This window comes from Ochotona curzoniae, unplaced genomic scaffold, assembly GCF_017591425.1.
Source record: "Ochotona curzoniae isolate NIBS_2020 unplaced genomic scaffold, NIBS_Ocur_1.0 contig_64, whole genome shotgun sequence".
NCBI lineage: Eukaryota > Metazoa > Chordata > Mammalia > Lagomorpha > Ochotonidae > Ochotona > Ochotona curzoniae.
This window is the reverse complement of record NW_024466502.1, coordinates 49835972-49849290: the sequence shown is the minus strand read 5'-3', so window position 1 is coordinate 49849290 and position 13319 is coordinate 49835972. Positions and strand designations below refer to the sequence as shown.

Below are 13319 nucleotides of genomic sequence, written 5' to 3'. Positions count from 1 at the left end.
ATCCTGGGACACCACATGATGAAGCAGAGAAATTTCAGCTCCAATTAGAGGCCAAATCGCTAAAGTCCAAGTCTAGTCTGACATTCGGAGCACAAATCTCGGCAGAGAGCTCTCTCACCTACTGAAATGAACCAGTAAGTCAGCATTAGAAGTGAAGTGGCAAAGGAAAGCATATACGGATTGTGAGAAGATATAGCACGAGAAATCCTGAGCATTAATCCGGCTCCTAGAAGCTTTGGTTGCCATAGCAACTGCGGGGCGCCGGCTTCCGCCCCGCCTACTTCCCTTGCAGGTCCCGCCCCAGTCACGCCCCCAACTCCCAGTGACTTCTCATCATCCCTCCACCTTACTTCCGCCCCAAACTGCCTTCCAGGACCTAGAGTACTACTGTTCATGACAACACGCTATCTGCCTGACTAAAAAAATGTGACAGAATAATGATGAAACTTAGGGAAGCGCTCCTTTTCTACGATGTACACCGTCTCCTAAGACGGCTATGCTCAGGGACTGGTCACTTGTCACTTGGAGCCTCCGCGGGGCATGAGACCCTGGGGGCCCGTGTCAGGCACATCCTTAGACAGCCCCGCAGCGCCTGCGGTCCCCGGCTCGCCGAGGGCGACGTGGAGCTGAACGGGGCCGGGCGGCGTTCGGGAAGGCCGAGGAAGCGGGGCTACCTGGCCGAGCTACCATGTAAGGGTCGGCCTGCCCGCCACCTCGGTGCCTGCTTCTCACGGTGCCGTTCTAACTCCCGCTCTCTTCCTCAGGTCGAAGGTCTCCTTTAAGATCACGCTCACGTCCGACCCGCGGCTGCCCTACAAAGTGTGAGTAGTAGGCTGTAGGGGCTGGGCGCCGGCCTGCCCTTCTCCCCTTGCAGGATCCCCTCGCTGGCAGTCCCGGGGTGTCCGCGTGGACCGGGCCCGGGGCCACCGCGTCTCTCCCGACCTCCCCGGGAAGGGAAGGACGGCTCGGGCAGCGTCCTGGGCTGCTGAAGCGCTGTCTGCTGGGTCCCCCACGGGCCTCTCAGCACGCCGAGCAGCTGTTACAGCAGACTCTCCCGGATCCGACTTCTGCACAGACAGAAAGCGTGTTCAGTAGGAGTGGGGAGGAGGGATGATGCCCTGGGATGGGTGGTCTGGCCGTGGACCCGCGGGGACCTTCCTTGGGTGGTAACTGACGGTGTGGACATCATGACAGGTGCAGGTCCCGAGCCAGGCAGCAAAGCCTTGGCCTGGAGCAGGGCTCGCTCCCTCCGCTCCCTGAGTTTCATTGACTTGCCATGCATGCGACATCCCATCCTGGAAGTATTCATGGTCACAGCTTAGAACCTTAAGATGTACCTAAATGTCATTTCAAAAGTTTTTTTTCAAAGGTAGGAGGTTGCGCATCTATTGTTTCATGCCCTTATGCCAGCCTGTAATAGCCAGGGCCGGGCCCACTTTGAAGCCTGGATCCCAGGACTCAGGCCACATTTCTCTCTGGGTGGCGGGGACCCAGCTCACCCCTGGAGCTGTTCCCACTGGCACAGCTGGGCCCAGGCACCTGCACTCAGCGGGAAGCGGCCTGCCGGGTTATCACTGTGCCAAACATCCAGCCCAAGAGAGATGTTCCTAGAATCTCTCTTGTAGTTCCACAGTTCATTTCCCCTTTAACCTTCAAGCGGTCAGAAAGGAATTCTGTGACGATTCTTCCCGCAGGATCGTAACCACCATTGCAGAGCTCAGCCGCACTGCAGGATCCGACTGTTCCTACAGAAACCAGTGGCTACACTGGGCTCTGGGTCGGTTCTGCTTAACTGCTAGGGTTAGAGCAGATACAATCAAGAGACCGCTTTGCCTTCCTCCTTGGTTTCTCTCTTTCTGTACCGAGTGATGCCCTTGTCTGTCCTCTCGCTAAAGGACATTGTGTGCAGCAAGATAAGGATTTGTAAGAGCGCCTGGGTGATGGTACTACCTCAGTTCAGATGGGGGAGCTGCATGGGTTCAATTGGCATAGCCATTATATCTCCTGTTATGTTGACATATCTGTAATTTATAAAGGCGTAAGTGTAAAACATACATGTGTATGTGTGCATAAGTATACTTAGTGCTGTGTTATCTACTCAGTAAGTGGTAACCAGCAATTAGGTACAGAATTAGGTAAGTAGATATTTACAATTAAAAACAATTCTAAGATGAGTGGGAAAGCATATTTTCACTTTTTGAGGTCACTTTTTTCAGGCAGTGGACGTGTACCACTGTTCAGTAGCATTACTAATGGTTAAATTCTAAAAAAGAAAAAAAAAACAAGCGTTTTAGTTCTGAGTTTATGTTGAGGCTGTCAGTGTGTTTGTGGACAATTGGACTCGCTGTTGGTGTTGAGATTATTCTGGTGTTAAAGGAGACGTTGTCTTAGGACGGGTGTCGGGGGCAGTGGCTCGGTGCTCCCATTTTTTAACTTTTCATTAGAGTCAACAGTTGCAGTGTGCAGTCAAACGACTGTGCTCGGTAGCTAAAGATTTCTTTATTTAGGTTGCCAGCAATAACAGAAATGAAGAAAAAGGGGGCTTTAAAACATCAACTGAGAGAGGAAGGGAATATTACTGCATTTTTAGAATTCTATCTATAAACCATGCAAGAAAAAACTAGTGGGAAATTTAAGAAAATAAAATCAACTATTGAAAAGTCTTCTTCATTCTTTTTGCAGACTCAGTGTTCCTGAAAGTACTCCCTTCACAGCAGTCTTAAAGTTTGCAGCAGAAGAAGTAAGTAGGGAAGTTGGAGCAACCTTTATGAGATACAATTATGAAAAATTAATGGACATATATTTCAGCAACCATTGGAAATTTGGTTCCTTGAAATTGAAAATGTACCAATGATAAGTTTAATTTTGAAAAAGCAATATTTCTATACTAAACACTATTCAACTTCTTATTTTTTCTTTCTAGTCTTGATTCTGGAAATTATTGTTTTTAAATTCTTTATTATGTTTTTAAAATTTTCTATGTAAACATGTATACTTTCAACATTTCTTGTTATAAAATGCCCAGTGTTCCTCAGGGCTGTGGGCTCTGGAGGATAAAGGATAAAGCGGCCATCGGAAATTCTGGCATGTGCCATGGCTGCTGCTTCATGTCCTGGCGACCCTTCTTGTCCAGCTCTCTGCTGATGACCTGGAAAAAGCAAGAGAATACGGTCCAAATGTTTGGCCTTGTGTCACCCTTGTGTGAGACCCGAATGAATTTTGTGGACTCCACCCAGCCCAGCCCTGGTGTGGCAGCCATCTAGACAGTGAACCAGCAGAAAATCTTTCTCACTGTTTGTCTAGCCCTGTCTCCCAGTGATTCTTTCAAATAAATAAATAAAAATATTAAAAAGTTTAAAATTTTTTTTTTTCATCTAGAATTAAGGATCCATAAAGCGACTTATTCTAATGGCACGTGGAAGAGTCGCTTGATGTGTAGAACCGACACCAGAATGCAATTTGGGAGACAGTATCCATGTTTTCGTTGGTTCATGATGTGGAACAAATTCCTTAAACTTTCTCCCAGTTTCTTAATCTAAATGGGAGTAAATGCTTGCTTTTCCTAAATGATTAAATGATTTCATGTAAAAATGTAATTTTGTAGTGAAGGTGAAAAGTGCTAGAAGTTCAGAGTAACTCAGTGCAAATGCTTTGGTTCAGAATCTACAGAAAACTTCCTAGGTAGGGGCCGGCACGATGACTTACATGGCCAGTCCTCCACCTCCAAGTGTGACATTCCATATGAGGCCCAGTTTGTGTCCCAGATACTCCCCTTCCATCCAGCTCCCTGCTTGGGGTCTGGGAAAGCAGTAGAGGACAACCCAAGACCTTGTACCCCTGCACCTGCATGGGAAACCCGGAAGAAACTTCTGGCTCCTGGCTTTGGAGCTGCCCAACTCATGCTGTTGTGGTCATTTGAGAAGTGAACCAATGGAAAGCTCTTTCTCTCTATAAATCTGCCTTTCCAATGAAAATAAATCATAAAAAATAAAATAGCTTTATAAAGAAAAACAACATTAATAGCTAAATGAGTAAGAATCCACCTATAATCCTGCTCTGAGGTCAACTTTGTGAAGGCAACTAATTGTTGCCAGGGTCCATCGATTTAGAACTAAGCTGCAAAGGAGTGAAACTAGCATTGGAAAAAAATTTTTAAATATTTATTTATTATTTTTATTGGAAAGTCAGATTTACAGAGATAAGGAGATGCAGAGAGATAGATCTTCTGTCTGTTGGTTCTCTCCCCAACTGAAGACAATGGCTAGAGCTGAGCTGATCCGAAACAAAGAGCCAGGAGCCTGCTCCCGGTCTCCCATACAAATTCAGGGTCCCAAGGCTTTTGGCCGTAATCAACTGCCTTCCCAGGCCATAAGCAGAGAGCTGGATGGGAGGTGCAGCAGCCGGGACACAAACTGACAACCATAGGGGATCCTGATGGATGCAAGGCGAGAATTCACTCAATAGGCCATCACACCAGACCCTTGTTTTTGATGTGTTCTTTATGCAGAAAAAAATGGACACAAATCTGAGTATGGCATCATCACTTTTTAAAAAAATACTTATTTTATTTATTTGACAGGCAGAATGATAGAAAGAGACAGAGAAAGCAAGAGAGATTCCATCTCCTAATTTACTGCCAAATACCCATATCAACTGGCACTTGTCCAGACCAAAGCCAGTATCTGGAAACTCTTTTGAGTCGATTGTCTGGGTGGCAGGGTCACTTTCCACTGCTTTTATAGGCACATTGCCAGGAGGATGGAACCAGACAGCAGCCAGCACTCCAGCTGGCATCCCAGTGCTGTCTGCATCACAAGTGTGGCTTAGCCTGGGGCGCCAGGATGTTGAATATGGCATCAGTACTTCTACAGCTACACATTGGATGACTTGGAAGAACTTATTCTTGGTCAGGGGTATAGAATATCTCATTCCACTTTTAAGAAATAGATTTGGGTAAGGTGTACTTAAGGTGTATTACTGTAGTATATTCTGTAGTAATATGATACTGTGGCCTCTAAATTGCAGAGACTGTTTTAGTCTTGCTCTTTTAATTAAAAGTACAAGAAAGTTGCAGAAGTGTTTGGCCCTATGGCTGAGACGTTGGTTGAGATACCAATATCCCATATTGAAATGCTTGGGTTCAGATTGCTTCTCCACTCTAGTTGCAGCTCCCTGTTAATACACGCTGCGGGAAGCAGCAGGGGAGGCCTGGAGCGGCTGGGCCCTGACCACCTTCCCAGGAAGCCCGTTGGAGTGCCTGGTTCCTGGTGTAAGCCCAGGGCTGCCGGGGATCTTACGAGTGTTTGGATAATGAAACAGTGCATGGGACATATGTGTTTGCTTGTCTGTCTGCCTGCCTTTCAAATAAATGCTTTAAAAAAAAAAGGAGAAAATCCTAATAGTCAAACAATGGAAATAAACTCTGCAAAGCCACAAGTATTGATTAGCATTTTAATGCAGCATGTAGCTATCATGAATCATGACTTTTTCAATTTTAGGGGCATTTTGATTGTCAGGCCCTGCAGAACAAGTTATTTCAGTGATGAAACTGAAAGCTTTAATGTCATAGTTAACTTGAGAAGCGAGGAGTCTAGATTTATTTTCATGAAATACTCTTTAGAAATAATAGTTTAAGTGAAGGATTATTAAAACCTGAGAAGCATCTTAAATTATAGGACTTATGGAATGTGAGGCAGTAATAAATAGAAACTGAGAAATACAAATAAGTTTTATGTTTAGGAGAAAATGTCCCGGTGCTGTAGGGCAGCGTGAGCAGTTACTGCTGCCCTGGACGCAGCCTGGCCGGTGGCCTCCATATTCTGCTGAAGGTAACTGTCTGGTTGCTTTGGCTGTTTAGTTGTAGCAGACATTTTACTGCCACATGGATGTGACCAAGAAAATACCTACCTTACCTTGAAGTGACTGTGGTTGAGGAGTAAACTCATTTGTAAGTAAAAATTTTGTAGAATCCCAGTTTTGAAAGTAAGAGGTGGCCTGTAGTTAGTAGAGGCATTTGATTACAGCTTTATTGAGATTATATTTCTAAGTTGTAATATTTTGAATTTGTTTGAAATTTAAAAATCTTTAATCATATCGTAATAGTGAAGTGACTTATTATGCATTATATGATGTAGCAAGCTATTGTTTTATATATTGATAAATTCTTATTTGAATACCAGTTCTTTATTTCATAGTTTAAAAGTTTGTTCTTTTTTGCAACCATGTTTGGCCTATATAAACGCCTCGTTCAGTGTGTTTCAGAAAACTGGAACCACACCCTTAAAGGAGATGAACACATGCCACCAAAGGAAAGGCCATGAGAATCTGGGATTAATGACTGTGAAATTTAGGAAAAACTTTGTTCACTATATCTTTCTTAATTTTTGACAGTATGTTCAAAGATTTCATTACGTTCACTAGTTTGATGAGGTGTTTCCAAACTTATTTGATCACAAAATTCAACTACAGTATTTATAAAATAATCCATACAACAAAAGTGCTTAATAAATAATTGTTGGTAGATTAATAAACCATGACGACCTGAACACACTCCCAACCATTGATCCCTTTAGCATCAAGAGGTGGAGTGTGCCTTCTGTTTCCAGTAAGTTCTGGGCAACATTGCACTGATTTTTACTACATAACCTGAAATGGGTTAAAGGATTCTCTTTAGCACTGTTGGCTGTATGGCTGTCATATGTTGGTGTCCTTCACATTGGCTGCCGCCAACTGAATTTAGATGCTGTTTCCCAGTGAATTGAGCTAGTGTAATCTTGAGGTTTACGTCATTGAATCGGTTAGAGATTCTTGTTACCAGAAAAAATCTGTTGAAGTCACCTCCTGTTAAATACAAGAAAACATCCATTTGGAATTTGTTAGACTTGCCATACAGTATCTTTTGGGCGTAGTCTAAAAACAATGTATGTTGTTTACTTTTGGTGCATAAGAACTGCATCTGATAACAGTGGCTTGTCTGGAAGAATAGAGCTTGTTGGCACAGACTGACAGTGTGGTATGAAAATAAGGTACATTTCACAATCAGTGGTATCCTAAACAAAATCAAATGCTTTGTTGGATAATGGTGTGATTCTTTTAAGATTAAACAAATGATAGCTTCTTTGGTAGCGTCATGTCTTCTGAAAACAAATCACATTTTAGAATCACAGGATTGTTTAAACTCCGTCCTTGCTACTCATCTTGCTTAGCTACATAAGTGTGTTCTGTTCTGTTCTTCGTTTTAGTTTAAAGTTCCTGCAGCAACAAGTGCAATTATTACCAATGGTAAGAATTTATTTTCAAGTCATTATTCATCTCTGAAAAATTTAAATTGCACCATTTGCATTAAACTGAATGCCACTAGAGTTCAATGAAATAAACCAGACAGAGAAAAACAAATGCTTTCTGTTCTCTCTTATAAGTGGGATCTATAAAAAGGTTGAAACACAAATGCCTAAATGCGGAGGTTTTTTGTCAAACTGTTTTATCAAAATTGTAAAACTCAAAATAAACCACATTAGTTAAAATTGAGTTAAATATCAAAAACTCCTGATATAAATGATGGACACATCAGAAGGCAGATGCTGAGTTATTGTCTGTAATTATACTATGCTTTTTTTTCCTTGTGTCTATATCAGTTGATGCCAGTTTGTTATTCAGAACAATTTTCTATTAAGATTTTTTTAAGAAAAATGTAATGCTGCATTGATAAACGGTTTGGATGTCGAAAGTGAGGCAAGATGTGCCTTATTACATACCAGCTAGGTGTGCAACTAAAAATTGAGTATCTTGAGATACTGATAATAACTAAATAAATGTGAATAACTAAATAAATAAATTTATATAAATTAAATAAATAAATTTATTTAGTTATTATGCAAAGCTCTGTGGCGTGGGCTGTGTGCTCGCAGGACGAGCTCGGTGTCTAGGGGTGTGATGTCACTCAGGTAGGACAGGATTTCTCCGTGAAATAGCCTACTGTCACATTGACGTGTTTGCTCAGAAGAAAATGATCTCACTTTCTTTTAACATTTTACCTTTGTAAGTGAAAAACCCCTAAGGAAGTTTCATGAAAGTTTGAAGTGCCAGGGAAACTTAAATTAGCCGGGATTGGAGGCTCTCCTAACTGCAGGACTGTATATGTCGCAGTAATGTGGGACTCATCAGTGATATCCACAAGTAACTTTCAGACTTTGGGAAGAAATGACAGATATTTTTCACAACATGTGATTAAAAAAAAAAAAAGAATGAAAATTTATTTTGTGTAACTCACTAAGGTTATTACTAAGATTATATGCTCTTTCTCTAGCAGTGTGTACATGCATGGTAATAGCATATTCCAGCAGCTTACTCACCTGAAAGATTGCCTTTCATGTTCTGGAATTTAAGGCGTTTGGCTTGTGCCTGCATACACAGCAGCACTGTTTTGGCAGGTCTCTTCTTGTTACTGTTAAGCCGTTTTAACTGCAAAAATAACTGAGACGAATCTGCACCTTCCTTTCTAGATGGCATAGGGATAAATCCCGCACAGACTGCTGGTGAGTGTCTGCAAACTCATAAAGCTGGGAGTGGGCCTGGGAGGCACTTGGCACTGAATGGTGAATTCACTCTAATTGCTCCTGGATTTTCATAGAATGTAGCTTTTTTTTTTTTTTAAAGATATTATATAGCAGTCCTTAACTATGTGTATCTGTTACATGTTTTAGGCTGTGATTATAACACAAGGTTAAATAATAGTTGCTTAAACATTAGTTAATACATATAATGAAAATCTTAAATTTGTGCTCTTAAAGGAGTAGAATCATTTACATTCAGTGAACTGAGTCCATGCTCAGCTTCAAACTGTTAACATTATTATTGTGAAGCAAAAGGTGCTCAGAGCAGGCATGGTACAAAGTCGTGCTGTACTTTTCAAGTTGTCTTGAACTATTTATTTGAGAAGACAGAGCTCTTTGTTGGTTCAAAGTGTCTGCATGACTGGGGCTTGGCTGGCTGAAACAGGAACTCGGTGCGGGTCTTCTGCCCGGATGGCAGGCACGCGGTAACCGACCACTGCCCTGCTCCCGGCTCGGCATGCGCAGTAACCAATCAGGAGCCAGCTGCGGCCCTACCAGGCGTATGCATCCTGAACAGCTGAACTGCTGCCCTGCCTTCTTGCCCGGAAGCTTGTTTTGTTTTTGTTTTGTTAAGCTGTATTTATTTTTACTGGGAAGGCAGCTATCCAGAGAGGAGAAGAGACAGAGAGGAAGACCTTCCATCCGATGGTTCACTCCCCAACCAGTCACAACAGCCGGAGCTGAGTCAATCCAAAGCCAGGAGCCAGGAGCTCTTCCGATTCTCCCACGCTGGTGCAGGGTCCCAAAGCTTTGGGCCGTCCTCGACTGCTTTCCCAGGCCACAGGCAGGGAGCTGGATGGGGAGTGGGGCTGCCGGGATTAGAACCGGCGCCCATATGGGATTCCGGGCATGCAAGGGGAGGACTTTAACCACTATGCTATTGTGCCGGGCCCAAACTTGTTTTTTCATAGTTTTATGTTTTTAAGTATACTAGTTGAAGGTTATAATTGAATTATAATATTTTGAAATTGCACATAAGCTGTACTTATTTTTGTATTTTTATATTATAAAATTTACTATATATTAGAGTATTTCTGAGCCATAGCAAAGTGATACTTTCTGTAGGGACCTTTGGTGAAACTCAGCCTTAATTGGAAATCATACAAATAAGTGAAATTTCTAAAATCTTGTTATTTAAAGTTTTAAGTGTATAATTTCATAAAATTTAAAACATTTGAGAAATTGTGAAGTACTTTATAGTATAAGATAAATATATATTATATATCACATATATAAAATGTGTAATATTGTTCAGTTTAGAACTGTTTTAACATAGTGTTCAATTTGTTTTATTCTAGAAATTTTTTGTGGTACCTACTAGTTTTAATTACTACTTTAAAATGTTCTTTTTAAAAACTGAATTATGCAGATTGTAAGTGTTGAAGATAATTAGAGCAAGCGGCTGAGCCAGACTATCAAGCAACATTTTTGTCACCTACAATAATTTAGATTTCTTGTTGAATTCATTCTTAAGGATTTTATTCTCTATGAATGTGTGTATGTGTGCGTATTTAAATATGTATATGTGCTAATACTTGTACTTTTCACTACATTGTGTTACATGCCATGATTGCTTGAGTATTAAGATGGCCTTTTCTGAGATAGCTAACTTTATGCTTTGTTTGTTTGCCTAGGAAATGTGTTTCTAAAGCATGGTTCAGAACTGAGAATTATTCCTCGAGATCGCGTCGGGAGTCGTTCACGGCTGCTGCTGGAAACATACCTGTCACAATAAATATTGATACTTTTTGTTATAAAATTGAAATCAGGCCTTTCACATGCTGTGATACAAGAGTCAATGAAATAGTGAAAAGTGCTTCTCCTCTCCGTTCTTGCTTACATCCCTGTGCTGAAGGATTGCTGACGCGCTGAGGTCATGGCCAGCGGGCGGGCCGGGCCACCTCACAGACAGGCAGGTGCTCGCGTGCAGTGGACGGGTTAGCAGGCTGGAGCTGGAGCATGCTTCTGATCATTTTTTTCTGAGAACATTTGCAAAATTAAATTTACTCAGTCTTAAATGTTTGTCTTTGAGTTAAAAATATAAAATCATTTAGCATCATAAATGGCAGTTTGCAGCGTCTGACTTGGCAGACTCAAATAGTGTGAGTCTTGTAGTTGATGAAGGTGATTGATGCTGTCTTATTTAGGTTGTTTTTAAGTTTCAAAACTCCATGAGTCACATGAAAGAACAAAAACTGTTTAATCATTCATGTGTGTGTGTGCCACACCGTTGTTTTAGTGGCCATCTTACAGGATCCAAGTTTCTAATGGTGAGAATCAACGATCTAGAAGCTTCCTTTGTTAAGCTATGCTTTTCTTTATCAGTTGATTTTAGTGCAATAACATGAAGAAAGCACTACCTTCTAAATAGCATTCGGAAATCATGTTGCCAAAACTGGAATTTACAATAAAGTTAAAGGAAATGCAACCAGTTAACACTTGCCTAAGGCCTCAGCTTGTAAGGAAGCACTAAAATTAATGCAGCTGGATAAATAGCCAGGAAAGTAAGAATGGGAAAACCCTCAGTCAGGAAGGAAAGCAAGGAAGCTGAACAGTGGAGGGGAACGGGAACGGAAGGGGAGGAACTTGAGATGGCTCGGAAGAGGCCCATGGCATCAGTCAGCTGTGGGCAGAGGTGTGATGGGCAGAACTGAAAGGAAAAGCAGACTGCCCTACAATGACATGCACGTACACCTATGGCAGTTAGAGCAACGAAGGGATAGGCCCTGCCAGGAGACAGGTTACAGAGTGTCCCTAGGGCATTGCAGAGTGACATCCACAAGGATTTTGTCATTCCAGAAGCATTCAGTAGCTGCAGGTCGTGAAAGATGAGCCACAGCGAATCAGAATCCCTGCTAGGTTAGCTCTGTTCTGAATGATAAACCTCAAGGAGTAAAGACCGTATCCTGGGCCTTCCTGCAGCTAAGATTCTCATACTAGGTTTCATAATTTCCCAATGCAGGCTCTTGATTCATTGAAAAAAAAATGCAACATAATAGTATACGTATTGATGCCACTAATTAAGACATTTCCAGATCGTGCTCGTAAAGCGGACAGTGAGCAGGATTCTGAGGTCACCACGGGAAGCTTGCCGAGTTAGGAAAGAATGTGAAAAGGAGTTTTTAGAAACAATATCTGATGCTCAAAAGGCCCTTGTTCCTTACAGAATAGCCTCAACCACAAGTTTGTGTATACTGTTTCCCCCCAATGTTTTAATTGGACTATTTTCCAATAGTTTGTAACAGAAAAATCTGCTTGCTGTGTTGCGTAACTAAGTTTGTACCGTCCTGTGCCATTAAAGCATTTAGTTATATTTTTGTTCCATGGTTTTGAAAAGTATATATTGTGGCAAGCCCTTTAAAAAACATTTTATTAGACTAAGTATTTTGTTATTAAATCCAAATGGTCTGTAGATTCTTTGTGTAGAATTTTTAAAGTATTGTACTTAGCCTAAATGCATCCAAGGCCCTTAATTACTTTATCGTATAAAATACACTTTGTTGTACTATACACCGTTTTGACTACTCTTATTTTATTATCAGAGTTCTTAATCAGCACGTTTCTTGAGCCACTGTAGAAGTATAGTTAAGAGGGTATGGGGGATGACAGGGGAAGTTTAGAGGACCGGGTTATGGTAGTTAACTATGCTGAGCTGAGCAGTTGTCAGAGTTACTGGGAGTTAACAGATTCTGGGGCCCGGCGCTGTGGCCTAGTGGCTGAAGCCTTGCATGCACTGGGATCCCACATGGTCGCCAGTTCTAATCATGGCAGCCCTGCTTCCCATCCAGCTCCCTGCTTGTGGCCTGGGAGGGCAGTCAAGGACAGCCCAAAGTCTTGGGACCCTGCACCCCTGTGGGAGACCCGGAAGAGGCTCCTGGCTCCTGGCTTCAGATGGGCTCAGCTTCAGCTATTGTGGCCACTGAGGGAGTCATCAACGTAGAAGACAAGATATTCCTCTCTCTCTGCTCGTCTCTGCATATCTGACTTTCCAGAAAAAAAAAAAAAGAATATGGATTTTGTAAATGGTGAGTCATGAAATGTGAATTGCTACTACAGGGACCCCGGAAGAGCAGTGTTATGATTGCCGCTGTGTAGGCAGTTTGAACATTAAAGCGGCCCATTGTTATGTTTGTAGATGAAGAAAACCAGGTCTAGGAAACTGAGGTAGGGCAGGTTCTAGAATGTTCAACAGAGTATTTTTCACTTCCTGGTTCTCTGCTAAAGTGTCAACATGTAATGATGGTGGCTAACAGTCTTGCTAGTGTGAAGCCTCCTAAGAATGTACATTCTTAGGAATCAGTTTTTTTACATATTATATTTGTTAGAATTATTTATTCAGAAGAAACTTTAGTCCTATTTAAACCTCTCCTAAATTATTAAAACTGTCTACCAATTTTTTTACCCAAGAATCTTGAAGTTTTTGTAAATTACAAGTGTTAAAGGAAGCTGTTGTTCAAAGCCATTTGCCTGTTGAACATTCATGTCGTATTTTGATAATCCCACTCATCTCATTTTTCACACCAATGCCAAATACCCCCATTTTATAGAAGAGGCCTGAAGAGTTTGAAATCTGAAATGTGAACCTATTCTATGACCATAAAATTCTGTACATCTTTCTCAAACTTTTTTCAGTATCTTTTTTGCAGTATATTAGATATATATTGAATTATAATTCCATTTCAGAATAAGGATAATGTGCATCATGTT

The 13319-nt window shown here is 41.6% G+C and overlaps 1 protein-coding gene across 1 annotated transcript; it reads left to right on the top strand.

The window, feature by feature from the left end:
• Positions 1-587: 587 nt before the first annotated feature.
• Positions 588-12122, top strand: UFM1 (ubiquitin fold modifier 1). Its single transcript, XM_040991487.1, has 6 exons — positions 588-690; positions 765-821; positions 2683-2740; positions 7242-7281; positions 8502-8534; positions 10247-12122. Coding segments are annotated over exons 1-6 (291 nt in total). The 5' UTR covers positions 588-688; the 3' UTR covers positions 10348-12122.
• Positions 12123-13319: the final 1197 nt, after the last annotated feature.

Excerpts from the sequence above, each read along its gene's own strand:
- UFM1 (XM_040991487.1), top strand. Across the intron at positions 822-2,682 it reads CCGCGGCTGCCCTACAAAGT|ACTCAGTGTTCCTGAAAGTA; the intron begins GTGAGTAGTAGG and ends TTCTTTTTGCAG. Across the intron at positions 8,535-10,246 it reads AAATCCCGCACAGACTGCTG|GAAATGTGTTTCTAAAGCAT; the intron begins GTGAGTGTCTGC and ends TTGTTTGCCTAG.